At 40.9% G+C, this 20,650-nt stretch overlaps 2 protein-coding genes across 5 annotated transcripts in view; one reads left to right on the top strand and one right to left on the bottom strand.

Moving 5' to 3' along the window:
* ICA1L (islet cell autoantigen 1 like) overlaps positions 1–8,202 on the top strand; it is a 29,533-nt gene extending 21,331 nt beyond the window's left edge. Inside the window, exons 10-13 of one of the 3 annotated variants that reach the window (XM_084818137.1) lie at positions 2,085–2,333; positions 2,635–2,730; positions 3,362–3,481; positions 8,010–8,202. In XM_084818137.1, the coding sequence (XP_084674263.1) occupies positions 2,085–2,333; positions 2,635–2,730; positions 3,362–3,477 (461 nt within the window). In that variant the 3' untranslated portion in view covers positions 3,478–3,481; positions 8,010–8,202. Of the gene's footprint in view, positions 1–2,084; positions 2,334–2,634; positions 2,731–3,361; positions 5,229–8,009 lie in introns of those variants that run through there. The other 2 variants (XM_084818130.1, XM_084818147.1) reach the window with 2 other exon arrangements.
* Positions 8,203–13,248: 5,046 nt separating this feature from the next.
* The window catches only part of FAM117B (family with sequence similarity 117 member B), a 55,028-nt gene continuing 47,626 nt past the window's right edge, over positions 13,249–20,650 (bottom strand). For both annotated transcript variants that reach the window (XM_084818107.1, XM_084818117.1), the window contains exon 8: positions 13,249–19,004. In XM_084818107.1, the coding sequence (XP_084674233.1) occupies positions 18,686–19,004 (319 nt within the window). In that variant the 3' untranslated portion in view covers positions 13,249–18,685. The remainder of the gene's footprint in view (positions 19,005–20,650) is intronic.

Genomic DNA, 20,650 nt, shown 5'->3' with positions numbered 1-20,650 from the left:
GTCTTAGCTGGAGCAGGATGTGGTTCTGGGTGACTGAGAATAAAACAGGTGAGTATGAGAACACCTGAGAAGGGCAGAAGTGATCATTCTTAATTAGAAAAAGCTGACACCATCTATTCTACCTTTAACAGCCTATCTTAAGGAGCGCCTCCAGCAATACCAGACAGGCTGCTTAACAAGATCAGCCTTGGATGGCCTTCTCTCTGTCCCATCAGCCAGGACAGCTAGACTGGTGGGGACGAGGGAAAGGGCCTTCTCTGTGGTGGCCCCCACTCTGTGGAACTCCCTCCCTAGGGAACTCCACCATGCCCCCTCTTTAATGAGCTTCCGCTGCACATTAAAAACGTGGTTGTTCAGGCAGGCATTTGTGGTGGGTTAGGGTATTTTTAGAAATATGTTTTTACTGTAGAATTTTATTGTTTTAAACTGTTTTATTATACACTTAGTACATCGCCCAGAGTAGCTGGGTGTCCAGCCAGATGGGCGATTAATAAATTTAATTAATTAATTAATTAATTAAAGCTGACTCTCAAAATATCTCCCCATCTCACTGCACTCATATCTTCTTTGCTAAGGGATCAGCCAATCTCAGAGTACCTTACTTGGGTTTCATGAAGGCAGGATGCCTAAGACAAATCATTGTCCCACCCATTGCACTTTCCTTTCTGCATTGAGCAGGGGGTTGGAATTGATGGCCTTGTAGGCCCTTTCCAACCCTACTATTCTATGATTCTAGTAGTTTGGTTTTAGCTTCCTGAAGCACAGGAGGTAAGGAAGCTCTGGCCAAAGCCATCTAACAGTGTACGCTGCATCCTCAGCTGCTGCTGCTTGGCTGCAAACCAAGCAGCGCACACAAAGGCAGGCTCATGCTGTAGGGAGATCTCATGTTTCTAGTCTCATAGATCTCGTGAGACTACACACATGTTGCCTGTGGGGTAGGTCACTCTTGTAGGCAGAACTTTCTGGATAGGTATAGTAATTAGTAGGGGTATATAACAGCCACAAGATTCAGTTTGGACCCTCTCATAAAACAGCTCGATTAGACGCAGACTGATTTGGAGTCGTCCCCCCCGTCCTGTCCCCCCGATTCAACTTTAGTCAGAATCTCAACTGGGAAATCCAGTTCTTCATGCCTCCCATTTATTATTACTGGAAATTTGTAGGCATGGCCTTATGAGGGGATTACACCTGCCAAATTTCAAATACAAAGGTGTAGGGAGTATTGTGCTATGTGCTTTTAAAAAGTGTGTGTGTTAAGAGAACTGCTGATAAGTTTCTTTTTAATTTTTTGGCAGAATTAAATGTAATTTGCAGGGAAAGTTGCCCCTTCTGAGATCAAACCTGCCAGGTTTCAGATGAATAGGTGCAGGGAGTTTTGCGCAAGAGCAGCCTTTACAGTTTGAGGGTTTCCACAGAATGATTCACTTAGTCCTCCACATTTTTTGTGGGCAATTGTTATGAAAATGACACACAGCACAGAGGTGGCTGTTATTAAGAAACTTGCAAATTTTCAGGAGGATACGTGCAGAAGGGAGTGGTTTTTGTGGGAGTTTTTAAATTTAGGGGGAGGAGATTATTCACTCCCCTGTACCCCTCTCCATTTTTATTTTTTTAGGAAATTTGTGTGAAAATGGCATATGTCATAAAAGTGTCCACCCCCAAGCAAGAAACCTGCAAAATTTCAGAAAGACAGTTTCAGGGGCTAGGGAGTTACAGTGAACAATAAACTGTTTAAGACTTGTTTTCTGCTCAGTTGGCACCAAAGTCACAAAAAGTGCAATAGGACAAGGGTGGATGATGGATGTGGAGCATACAGTGGCAGAAGCAGAAGGATTTGAACACCCAGCATTTTCCGAGCAAGCACCCAGTTCTGTACCCTCTCAGGTCTTACAGACTCCACCAAAACTCTTTAAGCATTCCTGCTCCTGGGATAAAAATCAGATAACTGATTGTATATTAATATAATTGAAAGCAATACATGAATTTTAATGTTCATTTAAACAACACTTCCAGGAATTGTCGTCTCAAGGAGAAGAATAGACTGCCATTCCTTTACCATAAACTTTTATTTTACCAACTTTCAGAACTGCCAACAGACTGTTTGGAAGAAAATTTTGAGAGCAGTTTTTCTTTCCTGGAGAATTTACCAAGGCCCAGTTCTTCAATCACAGAAAATATCACACATAAATCATGTCAAACTCTGTTTGATAGTCCTTTTATGAATCTGCCTGTTCAGGGACTGGCTACAGAGGCAGAGTCTCTAGCTAACTCACCTGGATTTCTCCCTTCACAACTCCTTGATTTTGGCCTTCATGCTGCTGGGGGATTCAGTAGTAAGTATTGGGAAAACAAGTTCGTTTGTTTGAACTGGAAAAGACCCAAGGTCTTGTGCATCTTTTGGGGGTAAATTGAATGGCTCCTACTGAGCCTGAGGGCTACTGAACTAAAAAAAATGAATTTTCGGGATAACCTTTTAAAAATTGCATTAATACCCACCCATCCTGTCAACAGTTCATATTGGCTTGCATATGGTTTCTAATCCAGGGAACTTATGTGGCCAGACCTATTTAATTTAGGCTATAGCATCATGTGCTACTAATTAGGACCTGACCATGTTACCTTTTCCCCCTGAAGGTTGGATCTTGCAATCAGAAGGTGTAGGTCCCTTTTCCAAAGAATCTGAGGGTCAGCCAGGAACTTCACACAGCACACCAAAGATACCACAAAGGTGTAAGTTATGTATATTATGCAAATGTTGTGGGGAGATTTAGAAAGAATGTTTATATGTTTCATTTCTTGCCCCATTAACTTCAAAGGAACATGTAGCTTTTGAAAAGCAAAGCAACCTGAAAAAAACAAAGGCAAACCTGACCACCATAATGTACCTGACTGCTTCTGTCAGAAATCAGCAATTTAAACAGAAGCAGGAGAATGCAAGTTTTATTTTAAGGTCCTTTTACCTTGTCTAGGGAAAAGATACAAGAACCCATATATTTTCTCCAGCATGGGGTAAAAGCAGGGTGGGGGGAGTTTTCAGCAGGAAAATGGCACAAGGAGAAAGGAAGCCCCTCTACTCCCATTCCAGTTGTCTTCCACTTTAAATTACAACCACAGCAGTTACATTGTATAAAGAAAAACTCGTAACAAAAAATAAAACCAGAATTACATGTAACATGGAGTTCAGCCCTGACTGGCTTGCAATACTTGGCTCACCATCCATTGATTTTGATTGTTAGGAATAGCTAATTAGTCAGCTAATTAATCTGAAGGAACAAGATTTCTGAGTAACTAAATTAGTTTATTTCTTGAAAGTTCTGTCTAGGTAAATCAAATAACTAATTTCATTTCACCTGTATTGCAGCTGTGGTGACTAGTAACCAAGACATGTCAGCATGGTTCAGTGCTTTTGCAGATCTGGATCCCCTTTCAAATCCAGATGCTATTGGACGCTCAGATGATGACCTCCTCGCTGCATGATTAAGTATAACCCAACACACAACTTCTCTAGTATCAAATTACAGTGTCCTTGAAGGAGAGTCTGAGACCCTACGATTGTATTGCAGACATCACAGATAAAGATAATTGATGATGGCAGTCAGAGAATATCGAAAGAGTAATGACCAACTATGTATTTTGATTTCATGGTTATTTTCAATGCTATAAAAGTTTAAGGGAGCAATCCTATTGGGATAGGCGGCCGCCTCTGAACCTGGAGCCGACTGCTTATCCAGCGCAGGGCAGGCAGAGCACAGAGGGGATCTTCTCTGAGCTCAGGCTGCCCTGCATTTGCATCTAGACAGCCGATTTTGGCTGCCTAGCCGTGGGACTTTGGAGCGGGGGTGGGGGAGGCTGGACGACACATATGAAGCATTGTACCAGCACTTCTGCCCCGCTGGCCCCCAGGAACGCCTCCTTTTGCCTCACTCCGTGCTGCTCTTCCAAGCATGGAGCCCACGACAGTCTGCACCGCCTACGGGAGGCAGGGAGGCCGTTTTCCAGGAACCGAACAATCCTATGGCCGTCTAGCCACTGTCTAGCAGCCATAGGATTGCACCCTAAGTTATGAATTACTAAATACCTTACAGCATGCTTAATTTATCTGTATAGTGGTGAACTCAGGATTTCACACATAATTTCCAGATGTGAAAGTCATATAAGTAGTATCACTTCTTAATATTCTCCTCTTATCTTCTATACACTTATTCAGTAAAGGACAAGGAAACCTATTGACATACATGTCACTCTCAGATTCCGGGTAGACAGCTAGTTTTTCCAGTGGTATTCTTATGTGCGTTACCCTTTTGCATATGTAGATCTGGATTCTTTCCCTCCTTTTACTCTATTGCACATGTGCTTGGACATCAGCCAGCACAGAGGACACACATATAAGTATCACTGGTATTTGAGGGGATCTTTTTTAATGCCTAGTACGTTTTAAATGATCCCTATATTGCATTTAGTGCTGTTCTAAAAGTACGTATGTAGCAGCATAAATCAGCCAATGTCTTGCAGCTGTCAAAGTTCAGTTTGCCAAGGGGCCAAACTTGGAACCCCAGAAGCCCTTTATAACCTTGATAATTTGCATGTGAAAGGTGACCGGGAGCAGAAAAGTTTCCCTGCCCAGGCTTTCCCTGTTCCTAATTGCACTTCAAAGTTAGCGTTTCCCCCAAAGAGTTCCAAACGCATGTTGCTCACAGTTGGAACTCTGCAGAGGGATATGTTGCTAGGAGGCCCATTTGAGAAGGGGAAAAGATTAAGAACCCCTTCCTTTGCAACTTCTCTGGTCTCCATTGCTCCCTTCCCCCAAAATGACTTTCACATGAAGTTACTCACATCTGCTTGCAAGGTCTAGCTTGGCCCTAAGCAGAGTGCAGTTGGAAATGCTTTTAAAGGAACCAGAACCCTACATAGTTACGAAGTTGGCATGACATCAGTAGAAATCTTTTTCTACCGTGTTCAATTATTTGATCACCTAAGAAAGTGCATGTATTGAGTTTATTTTGATCTGTTTTAAATTATAGAGTTAATGATTTGGAAATTGATTGTCCCAGAGCAGCATGGCTCACTTCTACATGTAGGAACTCTTTAAAAGATATATAATAATTGATATTTAAAGTTATTTTCTAACAAGAGAAATATGCTTTTTACATCCAAACTGTTATTTCGTTCTTCTATTTGAGATTACTTGCAATTTTTCCAAGACAGAGTAAAGAATATTACAGAACTATATCATGGTGTAAATTGTCATAATTGGGTGAATGCTCATAGAAAAATGAAGTTTAGGGGCCATTAATTACAATAAAATGTTATTCAGGTAATCAGTTAGTGAGAGGCTCTACCACAATAGCATCAACTTAGATGGTATTGCTGTCAAGCATTTTTACATTTTTGAGTAGTATAATCAACAATATTTGTCAGTCTATGGTACTTCCACATTTAGCATATACTGTTTACTTCTGGTCATCCCACCACTAAAGAAGTTCTAGTAGAGCTGGAGAATCTAAAGAAAAAGAAAAGGACAATTAAAATGATCACAGATTGGTTTGTTTTCTTTGTAAAGATAGGTATAATACAAGTTATGTACATACATATAGATCAAAGGAACAGATTGTCATAGAGTTTTTGTATTTATTCTGTGGAATGCAGTGGAACAGGTAGTATCTAAACTTAAATCCAAACCTTAGGCATGATCTTTGTTACACTTGCAGCAATTAGTAGTAACCTTAAAGTTAACAATTGGTATGCTTCTTCAGTTACAAGGATTTACCCAGCAAAATTATTCTAAAATGATAGCATATATCATTCAGTTTTAATATACTGAAGTAGATTGGTTTAAATTTCTTTTGCATGTAACAGATATAGAAAACAAGTATGCTTTCCCACATGTTACATTATGATCCTGAAACATTAAAACATAAGTTAACAAACTTAGTTATTAGAACAAAAAATGGTATCTTGGAGCAAGTTGGAGCATAACTGTACATTTGGCTGATATTTTGGCCATCCAAAGTGTATTGTGGTATAAACTTGTCAGTACAAAATTTGACAATGGATGAACCATGGCACCAAGAGTCTGCAATATGGATTGGGAATAGTAAACATATATTTGATATAGTTCTGCTGAGAAGACTATTTATACTTTTACAAAGGGTTTTTTAAAAATCTATTTGGGGAGACATACAGTCAGGGCCAGAAATATCAGAACAAGGATAACTGTTTTGGCAGTTGGCCTGTGTACACCACCACATTGAAGCTGAAAGGAAACACACCCAGATGGGAGCGAAGTCAGGACTTCCAGCTGTAATTCAAGGGGCTTGACAAAAGTGGGGCACTAACCATTCAGGAAGTACAGCCAGTACACACACCCATCGTTGGGGGCTCATAAGTAATGGAACGAATGGCTGACAAGCAGCTGCATAGCCAGGTGTGGCCTGTTTCCTGGGTACCCCATGACCAATCAAGCAGATGAAAGGCCTGGAGGTGGCTCTGAGTCTTACATTTGCATTTGGTAGCTGTTCACTGGAACTCCCAGCATGAGGTCCAAAGAGGTGTCCATGCGAGTGAAGGAGGCCATCATTAGGCTGAGGAAACAACGTAAACCCATCAGAGAGATAGCAAAAACATTGGGAGTGGCCAACACAACTGTTTGGAACATTCTGAAAAAGAAGGACTTAACTGGCAAGCTCAGCAACAGCAAAAGGCCTGGAAGACCACGGAAGACAACTAAAGTGGATGACAGCAGAATTCTGCTCATGGTGAAGAGGAACCCTTTCACAACATCTAGCCAGGTCAAGAACGCTCTTGAGGAAGCAGGCATGTCATTGTCAATATCTACAGAGGTGTAAATACCTCTGTAATATGAATGTAAATACAGAGGCTTCACAACAAGGTGCAAACCACTGGTAATGCTCAAGAACCGAAAGGCCAGATTAGCCTTTGCCAGCAAACACCTAAAAAAGCCTGCCCAGTTCTGGAATAAGATTCTTTGGACTGATGAAACCAAGACTAACTTGTACCAGAATGTTGGGAAGAGAAAAGTATGGAGAAGGAAAGGAACAGCTCATGATCCAAAGCATACCACATCATCTGTCAAACATGGTGGAGGCCGTGTTATGGCATGGGCATGTCTGGCTGCCGATGGAGCTGAGTCACTGGTGTTTGTTGATGACCTGACTGCTGATAAAAGCAGCAGGATGAATTCTGAAGTGTATAGGGCTATACTTTCTGCTCAGATTCAGCCGAATGCTGCCAAACTGATAGGACGCCGCTTCATATTGCAGATGGATAATGACCCAAAACATACAGCAAAAGCTACCCAAGAGTTTCTCCAGGCAAAGAAGTGGGATGTTCTTCAGTGGCCAAGTCAGTCACCTGATCTCAACCCAATAGAGCATGCTTTTCACTTACTGAAGACAAGACTGAAGGCAGAAAGACCCACAAACAAGCAGCAGCTGAAAGCAGCTGCAGTAAAGGCCTGGCAAAGCATCTCGAGGGAGGAAACTCAGCATTTGGTCATGTCCATGGGTTCCAGACTTCAGGCAGTCCTTGACTGCAAAGGATTTTCATCCAGGTATTAAAGGCGATCCTTAAGTTTGAAATGATGTTGGTTTGTTCCATTACTTACGAGCCACCAACGATGTGGGGGGGGGGGTATGCCACTGGCTGTCCTTCCTGAATGAGTAGTGCCCCACTTTTGTCCAACCCCTTGAATTACAGCTGGAAGTCCTGAACTTCGCTCCCATCTGGGTGTGTTTCCTTTCAGCTTCAATGTGGTGGTGTGCAGGGGCCAACTGCCAAAACAGTTATCCTTGTTCCAATATTTCTGGCCCTGACTGTATCTTGTTAAAACTAAATGTGTCAATAGGTTCTAGTTTTCTGTATGTTTAAGGCGGACCTGATTATTACTGTGGTATAGTAAATGTGATTATGTTAACTAGGGACTGAGATAATACAATAATAGTGGAAAGAGATTATTTTGAAAACTATTCTGCTGTACTCTTATATTCCAGAAAAGAAGAAAGGTGATATTAGGATAGGATAAAAGACCAGTATTGAGAAGAAAGGCCCCAAATTCAATAAGTATGTAAGTGCTCAATTGCAAGATACATGTCTAGATGACATTTTCAAGAGAGAAACCAAGAGGGTCGCTGGAACAGAGTGATTCACATTATAATTTGTCAAATAAAGGATGGGCAGCAGGACCAAATATTTAACGATTCCTCTGTATGTAAAATAAATTGGGTAACTGATTCCAGAGATCACTCCAACTTCTTCAGTGCTGGAGGTCAGGCTACACCCGAAAGGAAAAATATTGGACAGAAGAATTAACTATGTTAGATCTGGTGGACAGAAGACAAATGTAACAAATTAATAGTAACAAAGTAATATTCACCTAAAAATGGGGAAATTGTATTGACAGCAGGAATGATGACGATGAAGCACTGTAGAACAAAACAATGTCATTTATTTTTAATGATGAAGGAAAAACCAAATCTGGACACTTCTTAACAGATGCTATGAAATAAGCAAGGCTAAATATAACCATGCTTTACATATATTTCCTTATATGTAACTTCCATTTAAATATCGACATTCAACATGTGCACTGAGCATCCATCAGTTCCCAGTTTTTCATCACACTTTAGTATGACCAAGAAGCAAAACCCAAGGCAGGGCTAGCTAGGAGCGGGATTCAGGAGTGGCAAACAGCCAATCTCCACCCTATCCTGAATGTAGTTTTGGGAGTGGGAGGGCGAACCTTGCTTGCTCCTCAGAGTCTGGAAGTTATATTCTGATTGGAAGAACAGGAGGTAGGGCCAGGTTTAGAAAAGCAGATCTGGGCCTATACCTAGATTTAGGCAATTTATAATTGGAGCAAACATTATGTTAATTTCCTTTTGTCTTACAACCTAAATAAGCAGTACAGCTCACCATAAAAACATACAAAGTGTAATCTTGTGCATATTTATTTAGCAGTAAGTCCCACTGATTTCAATGGGGCTTACTCCCAGGTATGATTACACTGAATTGCATCGTTAATCATGTATTATCACAATTACAAGAGGATTTATGGCCTTATCTCTTATATCTTACTTTAATAATTTACATTAAACAATTCATTTAGTTTTTAGGATGGAGAAAGCAAAGTAGTTTTAAATGCCTTAGTTTTAGTAAGAATCGTTTTGCAATCAAATGTTAAAATGTTTTGAAAGTGCATATTAATTCCTTTTTAAAATGTGAATCATTTTAGGGACATATTTTATTTTTGTGTGAGTTGAGCTTGAATGTAGATTTATTAGTCTCTACTTTTGGCCATTTCATTTTCTCCAAACCAAAGATAAGACAAGATCCATCAAGTGGCTGTTAAAAGCTAACAGATTTCTTCTGAAACACAGAAACCAGTTTCTCAAATAAAACAGGCCACTTTATATTTAAATGGGCTGCAATCATTTCTTTGTCAGATTTCTTCAACACAGCAAAAGGATTACAGAGGATTTGCAGAATCATGGAATAGGCATGTTGTTATAGTTGACTACTTGTAGTGTTGGGTTAAGCTTTTGCTCGTCTTAAATCTATGCCAGAATTACAGCAAATTTCTTACATGTAGACAGTAAACACGTTAGCAATATGGCATCAGTCTCACTTCTGTTTTGATGTCTGGTTTCTTTTTTAATCTAGTTCTTGGGCAGAGCAATCCTATACTCCAATTACACGGGGGTGGGAGGGAGATACACTGCTGCTGTGCCAGCAGAGCAGCCACTGTCATATCCTATACATGCTCAGTCTGGGAGGAGAAACACAACCAGAAAATACAAAAATGACATAAAAGCCACACATGCGCACACACACACACACAGAGTTCCTAGAAACACTGCCAGTGGAAACCAATCGGTATCATCATGCCACACACACACACACACACACACATACACACACAGTGGAGCCAATGAGCTCATAATGATGGGGGCATCCCTGCATCACCCCCGCTCGTGCAAGACAATGCCTCTGCACCCCCACTCCGACCATGACTGTGCTACTGCCATCCCTAGGCATCCCTCCAGGCAGTGGTTAAATTCCTCTTATGCTGTTCCGTTATTGAGCACAATATACAAAGAGAAGGAAGGAGACGGTCCACAACACAGCATCCATGTATTTCCCTAGGCAGGGGGCCTGCATAGAGCACACACAGCACTCCTTAAGCCAAGGGTTCAAGACCATGTATGGTGTGCAGAAAGTCAAAGTCTTTCTCCCCATCTCATAATACTAGAATCTGGGGTCTGGGCCAATGAAGATGAACGGTGGGTGATTCAGGACAGACAGAAGGAGTTACTTCACACAGCACATAGTGAAAGTATGGGATTTGCCACCACAAGATGTAATGACAGCCACTACCTTGGATGGCTTTAAAAGATTAGATAAATTAATTAAGGACAAGGTCACATTTCACCCACAACTCTGGCCCATTTTAGCTATTCTGCCAGTGGAGTGTTCTGCTGGCAGATCTGGGGAGTTCTGCCTATGCTGCAAGGCTTCTACCAAATCTTGTAGCCCCTCAGGCGGTGTAACTCAATTATATAGCATTATGCCCTAAATGTTGGAAGAAATGTATCTAAACAGAAAGGAAAAATTGCATCTAGATCAAAAGTGCACTTAATATAATCCTATTAAAATTCTGGAATTTACTCCCCCTCTGCCTGAACTGCTTCGCTCATAATAGCAACCCCCTCCTCCCATGTATAAAAATTTTAGTATAAAAATAAGTAGTTGTGAGTTCAACCATGGATCTCCAGCTGTAATGTGTAGCTTAGCCCTAAGATTGAGGTTAAAAAGTATTGACTTGGCAAAAATATCACTCGGGAAACCATAACACATACAACTGGTCTGCTGTGATCTGTTTTCTTTCAGTGCAGGAATCAAGAGCACCGGAGTGATACTATTTCCGGCAAATAGGTTCCAGCACTTCAAGACCTATTGATTTCAGTGCCAGAATTAAAGGTGTGCTTAGCTCTGTCTTATTGAACTCAACAATTCTGCACAACGTATTTAACAACTGCATGCAAAAATAGCTTCTCATTTTTGTCTTCATACTTTTCCCAGAAACTATTTTTTTTAATCTGGAAGAACATGGTCATCTTCTAGATAGCATAGCATCCCCTTACAACAGGGGTGGGCAACTTGTGGCCCTCAAGATGTTTTGACCTACAACTCCCATCAGACCCTAGTCGGCATAGCCAATGGAGTTGTAGGACAAGACAACTGAAGGGCCTCAAGTTGCCCACCCCTGCCTTACAAGTCTTGAGTTGCCTTTTCATCCTCAAAAAAACCCAGTTTGGCTTCTTTGAGAATAAAGGGCAACACAATCCAAAATATAATGTACATGGATTCTAAAGTGGCTAAGGAACAACTCATGCAGGACCTTCCATTCTCTGTCACAGACAATGGAAAGGGTCCTGTTCCATATGCAGTTCTCCATGGACTACTGGTTACCTCCCAGCTATGGAGCAGTCTTCAAAAAGCAGCACTGCAAGTTTTCATCAAAATGAAACAAATTATTTTAGCAGAACATTTCAACTTCCTACATAATCCATGTTCTCTGAGATGCCAGGGAGGCAGTCATCTCATCTGGGAAGGTAACTCCTATTTATCGATTTAATGTTTTGACTATGGTTGCCTGTCAGAGAGGTAGAACCGCAGAATCTAAATCCTTAGGTCAATAAAAATATTTCAGAGGGACCTCCATAAAAAACAAAGTACTATCTTCTTTCTCCCCTCATGCACAGCAAGGGACAAGCTAGCCTCAGTTCAAACAAGTTTCCTTTTCCTCTTGTGTTCTAGCCAATAAAGGGGCAGATGGAGAACACAGCTGGCTGGCTTGGCTTGCATATCATTTCAACCACAAAATAGCATCCAGCAGCTGGAGCCCAGTAATTCCCCAGAAGGGTTCCATGAGGCCTCTCCTCCCTTAATGGGTACCAGTCCAGCAATTACTAAGACATCTTGATCCTTAGGAGACCAGCACCCATTTATCAGGACAGTAGTTGCCTCTGTAGTTTAGGGGTCTATTTCCTCCTTAAAGGTCACATACAGGGCAGCTGTGCGAGTACTGAAGCATGGTGTGCATGTCATCTCTGAGCTGCTACTTGTGGGGCCCATCATAGGGATAACACTGCCTTCATATACCCGAGTTGTAAAAAACAGTCTTCCCTCCTGGATCTGCAAGGAAGAGAGAAAATTTTCTTACTTGCAAAATGTTCTCGAAGGTGCTGGGGGAGTCAGATGCTTCACCCTACTTTCTGAATGATGTAGCTCAATTCTGAGATCTGGGATGTTAAAACACTTTCACTTCTTCTATCCTGTTCTCATAGTTTCCTCCTGTTTTGTTCCAGAAATATATCGTGCAGGATAGTTAAAACAGTTGAGGTGCTTTAACTTGAAATGCATGGTGCTAGAAGCTGGGTAGCCCCTCCCCTTAGTAGCCTAACAACTTGACCTTGTCTGTAGCCATGAGAACTTACTATCACAGATATGATTCCCCCCGCCCCTCACTACCTCAGAGAACAAGAATTTACTGGTAAACACACACCCCCAGTCCAAAATCCATGTGCTGCTTCATGTGTAAATACACTTTAGATGCAAACCATGGGCTAATTTGATGGTCCAAATCACTCTATGACACTCAGCTGTGTAATCAGTAGCATGTACCAAACCTACATGATCTTGTTAACCCTGGTTCAGGTTTTCTAACCAAGACTATTTTTACTCCACCATTTTCCTTTTTTCAAGCTGAAAAAGAATGGAAAAGCAATTTTTTTTTGGCTTTTGTCAATTAAGAAACAATATCATGGTACCATGATTCAATTAACATGTCATGTTTCAGAATATGCTTTTTATTATACACACCAAAACTCATCTCATATTTTAGCTTATATACACCATAGCATACATATGTACTGTAATCCTCACAACTCCTCTCTAAAGCAACTTGGTCATACGCCCGTATTGTAGAAAGGGAACTGCAGCAGAAGGAAAGTATCTGGACCAAACCACTCCAAAGTTTTTGGTAGATCTAGAATGTGAGGCTAGCTCTCCCAAGACACTAAACCATTGGAAACCCTGGCTCTTAAAAAGTGAGACAAGGCACTTGACATACACTTCCAAATTAAACTTCTCTGCTGATCTGGCCTCACATGTGCAATCCCATGTTTGGTTATGAACCCAGAAGGTGAAAAAACAGAAGTAACACACATCTTCATTTGAAATATTTATTGAAAGTGTGCGAGTCCCATAAAGGTGAGTAAAACATTTTTGTAAAAAAATTCAATAAAATTTCTTGCAGTCATAGGTCTTACATCATTAACATAAAAACAATAGAAAAACAAGAAATGCCCAAACACGTTGGTGTGCATTGAGAAGTTTTTTTAAAAAATCTTACATACTTAAACATCATTGGCCTTTTGCAAACATAGCACATAGCTACACAATTTACCAAATTAGGCATGGATTTCTCCATAACATCTTTATCCCGAGTACTGGCATAAAACAAGTCAGCCAGTCTCTAGCAAGAGGTGAACCCGGAAGGGAAATACATCACATGCCACTGGCAGTGAACTGCTGTGATAAGAGTCACGTTACACAATATCCAGACAGGGTTAGGGTGGTAGGAAAGATACAGCTTCAGAAATACTTTATTTTCATTGAAACATGACTAAAAAGGACACCGATGGCCAAACAAGATAATGAAACCAGAAATCAAAAGATTCATGCTTAGTAACTAACCCAACATTGAAAGTTCGTTGCATTTTCTTTACCTGGTTCAGGACATACCTGTTAAGGAAATGTGACCTTGACTGAGAACACTTTTGGATACTCCAAATGTCTAAAGACCTAATTATCCAGTCATATTTTAAAGCAGTTTTTACTGTGAAATGCAGATGGTCAGCAATACCTTGGAACTTGCCCAAGGACAGTATAGCCACATCATCTACCTAAAACCATACATAAGTCTCTCCCAAATGCCTCAGTTTCATGCCACTAACAGCTTACACTTGCCTAGCCATTTAATCCAAGACAATTTTACTGATGTTCTTTTTCAGATGGAGAACAATAAGCAACCATATCCCAAATGGAAGTTAAAAAAGAAGCAATTGCCAAGAGAATGCTTATTTTCATACAACCTTCATAGGTTCAAAAAAAATGTTAAGTTGTAGTAGCGTACATGAAATTGTTTGTTTCTATAATCATCATCTCCAAGGCAGTTACAGGCCTGAACTTTGGAGTATACCCCATTTAAAATACCAGCTCCCTAACTTAAGACTAGCATTTCCATGTTCTTTCCTATAATACATCAAATAACAGATTATTGCATAAGTGTTGGGACTTTCACCTCTCCCCTCCAGTCTGCTCCAGAGGGTGTCCCCCTCCACCATGCACACACCTCATTCCAGTAACACAAGCAGTTTTTAGCAGGAGAGATTAATTGGATACCACCCTCAGGATAGACCTATGCACTAATTAGAACTGGCAGAAATGAGTGGAATACTAGGGCTGCCTGTTGCCATTATCTATACAATAAGTTCAGGTAGAGAAAGACAGCCAGAAAACATTTCTTATTCCAAGATCCAGTTCTTAAGTAGTAAACTCCCTTTGCTAAATCATGTCTAGCACAAGGATGAGCAGCTTGCTCTGCACAGGTGGTAACACTTGTCTTACAATATATTATTCTGACATTAGGGAAAGGCCTGTGAAATTTCATAGGCAGAATGATGGTGGGAGGGTTCCATTCCCCCTTGCTCCTCAGGCATCACCCACTAACTGTCCTCTACTCCTCACCCGTTTTGTTTTCCTTCTCACCCAGTGTCCTCGTACTCCTTTTCAAAGTTGCCTTTCTCTAAATCTGTTATATCCACTGCATAGCTTCCCCGTCACTGGGAAAATCAGAAGTGGAAATAGGATGCAGCAAGAAAGGGCACAACCGCAACATGAGTATTGGTTACTTAACGACAAAACTGAGGTGGTGGGGTAGAGAAAACTCATACACAATTCCCCTCCCCCCATCATCTTTAGGAGGATTGGGTGGACGTGGCAATAGGAATCCTCTTGCCCAGAACGGCAGAGGGATGGTTTTGGTATTTCAGGCCTCCCTCCCTCTGCAATCGAGCTGGGATCAGAAGGGAGAAGGCAGCAATTCCCTTTTCCTTCTTCTCCAAGCCAATTCCTAGTCAGGAAGCAGGTAAGAAGTTGAAAACAAGTCTTCACTCTTCTCCCTGTAGCTGCATCTGGGAGAGAGGAAGGAAACAATGCATCGGGGCACACAGTCTTCCTCTTGCTCCTGGTAGATGGCTCTGGAGCTGTGAAAGAAAAGGGGGATGTGTCCCCCCGCCCCACAGGTTTGGGGAGTGGTGAATGGAGGATGAATCCCTTCCATTGATCCCTCTCCAAGCCAGGTTGTGGGTGGGATTGGAGAACGGGCATTGTCTGTGTGTCGACTCCCCACCCCCCAATCCCTTTAAGTCACCAGGGTTCCTTTTCTTGGGCATGACACAAATAGATCTGTGCCATGCTGATCATGCATATAGCATGACCCAAATAGCATGTATTTTTAAAAGTTACACACCCAACACTGATTTGACAAAACACAGCTATTACCCTTTTATACAGACTCTGAACTCATCACAGCTGAAAATAATGAATTTGGCCTCATTATTTCTAACCAGCTAAAGCTGGATTTATTTTAATTCTTCTGTGAGATCTCTCTGTCCTCTTAACATCTTTGCTCTTGCAATTTCCTCCTTGAACTCTTGTCTTCCCTCACTCTTATAGCCATTGGCTTAACTGCACTGATGTCACAGAGGGATAAAGGCAAACCAGAGTCAGGCAGCTCAGTGTTAAACCAAGACTTGAGAGAACTTAATTCTAAAGGATAGTAAGCAACTTTTATTTAAATAATTACTTGCTATGGGCTAACAAGGCTTTGCTGGTGCAAATCAGTTGAGCAGTCCCATTGCATTTAAATGGAAATTAGGCAAACATTTGCTGCTTATGGTATGCAATTTTGTAGCATTTTTCCATTACTGGTTCAAATTATTACAACTATGAGGGCTAAATAAATACTGTTCTTTTAAGCTGGAGTGTCACCTTTCTAATATGCACCTGCAGGCCAGCCTGAAGTGCCTTGAGGACCATGTTTTGTCCATCTATGTTCTAGCGTAAGTGAAGGCATAACAAACTCATGTCAAAGACCTTGTGCACCAAACCTGTTTTACTCTAACTGGAACACATCTTAGAGCTCCATTAAAACAATACATTGTGAGTTTTGAGGACCTAAATTTTATATATGATTCCAAATTTAAATTTGGCCTTAAGGTACTGAAAGGAAAGATTTCCTGAGAGTCATCATACAGTCTAGCAACTATAAGTTGCTCTTTAACATGAAAAGTGGAACTTGGTTTAACAAAATGCAAATATCCCGCTTGCATGAAAATAGTGCACCTACCCATGTTTCATAAATCCAGAACATTAGAAGTTTAATAAAAAAACCTGATGTGTATCCACAAAAGCTAAATACAACAGATATATCACATTGTTTGAAAGCTGACCTAATTTTTCCTAGAATATTGTTTTCCCACATCAGGCATACCTGCTTCAAACTGAAGTGAAAAAACTAATTGAAGAAAAGCTCTTCTCTCTCAATATGTTTTATGCAATAAAGTAAGTAGTCCTAGGACTTGATATGCCAGCAATTAAGTCCATGGAATGGGGGTGAAACCATCTTGCTGATATGGTGACAATACAGGATCATGGTACAAAACCAACACTTTAAAAAGTATTCTAGAGGCATAGCTTCGTTAATCTGTTGCAGCAAATACAACCAAGTCTTATGGTACCTTAAAGACTAACAAATATATAGTGACATAACCATTTGTGGGTCACAGCCCACTTTGTGAGACAGACCAAGTGGTTGCCTAACTGTGTAGGTACGTATACCCTGAGAACAGAGAAACGTTTAGAAATCATAATACAAAGGCCAAGCAACACAGGAGATAGTGTGCCACATTAAGTAAGCAAAAATGAATACAAGATCCAATCAATGTAAGTGTGATCCACTCCTGACTAGTGGTTGCTGGTGATGAAGAGGCATACCAAGATGAATTGCATCATAGCGTTGATATGATGGCTGCTAGTCTGGAGCAGGTCACACTAACGCTACAAATGTTTTTGTTAGTCTAAAGATACCAGAGAAGTGTGACTTTTTAAAGATAACTTTTTGATAACTGCATAGGTTTGCCCCAATTCATTTTGATCAACCCTATATCAACTATCCTTCTGAAATTACTTAGCCCACCTGCCATAAGAATTTGCCACTTTGGAGAGGTTTTGGAATCTGAACATTCAGCCTTTAAGAAGCTGCTCTAGCTCATGCTGTGTGTGTTGTTGAATTCATCTCAGTAAATACACTTTTGTAACCAGATTAGTTCAGAACCCTTCACAAGCAGATTTAGTAACAGAAACGTCTTCCTATTTTTGATTGTTACACAATTATAATTTTATAAAAAAAGGGATCACAAAAGAAATGAAATGGGTCACATCTGCAGACTAATACTAAGAATCAAAAGGTCCTTAGCTTAACACTCTAACCATATTGCTAGTCAAAAAGGAGACTATGTCCACTGAAATAATTTCCATTAACAAATATCATGCCTGACAAACGATTACCCTCAACAGACCCACAAAACAGTACTGTGACAAGCAGAAAGAACCATGCATGGCCATTTCAAGATCATATGACTACAGGGTTTATATAGCACAGTGGCAAGACATGATAGGATCAGTATATGCCAAAGGCAATTCAAGATTTTGACAGCATCACAAGAAACCAAGACGTCCCAAGAGGCACTGATGTGACAGTTAGTTGGCATTTTGGGGGAGAGAGGAAAGGAATATTGTTGTGAAACACAAGACTAGGAACAGTTCATTACACTATTGGCAGAAGTGCTCTAAAATGCTATTTCCAGACAAGTAATTCTATGCATGTGTTTACACCCCCACCAAATATGTACTGATATTGCTTTTTTTTTTTTTAGTCTGAAGGATGTTAAGCTTATCTGGGAGAAGGAGGGAAATCAAACCGATCACAACAGAACGGTGAAACGTTTCAATCCTTTGGTCCCAACAGTAGAAATGATGTAGCAAGAAAAGTATGATCATTCTGCTCTCTGCTATGCATCAAAAACCCCTCAAGAGTTGTAATTTTTTGTACAAATAGGTCTTGCAGTGTCATTTGCCTGTTTTTCCCTTGTAGATATTTTGCTAAGAATAGCTGGTATGTCTTGAAATTTTCCTTTTATCAAAATCGAAGTCTAAATTGGGACCCAGGACATCAGAAAAATTGGTTCCTCCAATAAGTAAATAATTATGGATATCTCCCTTCTTTCGTGTACCAAAGCTTTTTTTTTAAAAGTGCAGGCCAGAGATTGAACTTGAGCCTTTCCAAGACACATGTAGCCATCTCTCTGCCACTCCTCTTTCCTAGATCTCACACCAAGCTAACAGTCATGGTCATGGAGATCAAGGTGCTTATATGACCTGTTTATGGAATTGCCAGCAATTATGATGCAAACAGATGTGATCTGGAAGGCTTAATCACAGCTAGCTTCAATAAAGTTCTGAAAAGTTAACAAAGCCAAGTTTATCCTTCAGTTTCTTCACCATGTCCCGACTGCTGGAGCACGGACAGCTGTGGTATTACTTTGCTTGTTCCACGAGAGAGCCGCTCTTGGTCTGTGTTTGCAGATAAGGCGGCCATGGAAATAGGCTGCAGCAAGGCAGGCGTCATACCAGATGTGACGGTCAGATTATGAGTAGCACCCTTGAGTGTAAGATCCTGTGTGGGTAGCAGTGGCTTGAGGATGCTGACAAGGCAGAAAGCAGAGCCACTTTTTGGAATGAAGTTTACTTTATTCTTGTCAGGACAGTAAAACGCTGGAATTTCATGCAAGGGCTTTGGCCTACAAACAGAAAAAAATCACCACAAAAGGGGTAAAGATTAACATAGAAAACTAAATGCTACCATAGGTTACAAGAAGTTTGTAAAAACCAAACACTGTGAAAATTAAACACATGGAAGTTATGTGAGCACATTTGTGTAACAGGAAGAAGGCATTTTAAACTCAATCATGCAAAAAGCACCCCTAATTTATTCTAAATCTCTGTTATTTGTATTGGTATACAGTGGTTGCTATGCTGGTCCCAGAGATCAAGAACATTGTAACAGATACAGAGGTTCCCTGTTACTAAATCAGTATAAAACGTGCAATATTCTGAATCCCAAGCAGCCATCCTAGATCTATGAATGTCAGCAATCCTTAAAAAAAAACCATTCAGATAAAGTTGAAGATGTTAAATTCCATGGTGAGTTTCATATCAGTCTTAACTGCCTGATGAAGTGTTCCATGTAGCCAGATAATCAAATAATCCAGCTACTTAAGATGGTTTAAAATGGATATTGGTTTGGATCCTGAGAACCATGAACAGAAACTCACAAAAGGGGACTTTCCTGCAGCCTCTCCCCCAGTGCAATCCCCACCCCAATCTGTTCCTAGGGTCAGAGAATTTTCTGGAATGGCACAGGAGGGGGGCACAATGGGATGCTGAACCTGGACAAAATAAGGCAAAGGCACCTTGTGTAAGCAAAGGTACCATCCTGAGGAGCAGGATGCCCCTGTCTCCTTTTTGGAAGACAGAAACTTACAGTGGAGCAACAGGAAAGTCCCCTTCTACAAGCTTCCTTCCTCTCACAGTTCTTCTCAGGAGCCAATCAATAGTTTTATCTGACCTCTGTAATTATGTATGTATGTATGTATGTATGTGTCAACAGTTTAATGTAAGAAGCATGCTAAATTCCTCAGTTGTGTCAGCTTGAGGGCCAAGACCCAATCCAGCTTGCAAAGCAATTTTATCTGCTTCTTGGCAACCAAATTTTAAATTAATGGGTGAGATGGTCCAAACCTGCATTCAGGTGAGAGCTTGTCCATCTACCCTCACGTTGCCTTGAAGACACTCAGAAAGTAGCAAGTCATCTCATTGTTTTCCAAGTGTTTCAAAATGGCACAAGATCAGAAGAGATTCTGTCCTCCTACACGCTAATGGAGTAGACATGATGGGCCATGTAGACACTCAAACTGCAACGTGTTTCACTCTTTTTTGAAAGCTAGCACATTCGCTATGAGCCACCCCAGGTTGGAGCTTGGGCAGGGGAGGGGAGGGGAGCCCTTTGTCCCTGCAGTCACAGTGACCTCGGAGGTGTTCCAAACACTTCTGAAGTTAGCAAGATTGATGAATTGCTTTACCTCCATGCCCAACTTGGAACTGAGGAGAGATGGGGCCTTGTACCACAGGCTATGGAGGAGCTCTGAGTACCTCCAAAGCTCAGCATGATTTCAGGAACACCTCATGGGATCATATATGGCAAGCACAGTGTTTGGGAAATGTTGTTAATTAACCTGAGGTAAAATTATGCCTGAAATTGCAGGCAAATATTTTTTTCATGTTTTAAGAAAAACAGATATTACACATTACAGTATTAATGTATAATTAATGTCTTTTGCAGGATTTGTATGCAATGCCCCAGGTATGTGCGAGTTCTTCAGAACAA

Source organism: Heloderma suspectum, chromosome 1 (assembly GCF_057233095.1).
Source record: "Heloderma suspectum isolate Gila_16-S chromosome 1, 16-S_ref, whole genome shotgun sequence".
Lineage (NCBI taxonomy): Eukaryota > Metazoa > Chordata > Lepidosauria > Squamata > Helodermatidae > Heloderma > Heloderma suspectum.
This window is presented reverse-complemented; position numbering and strand designations above follow the sequence as displayed.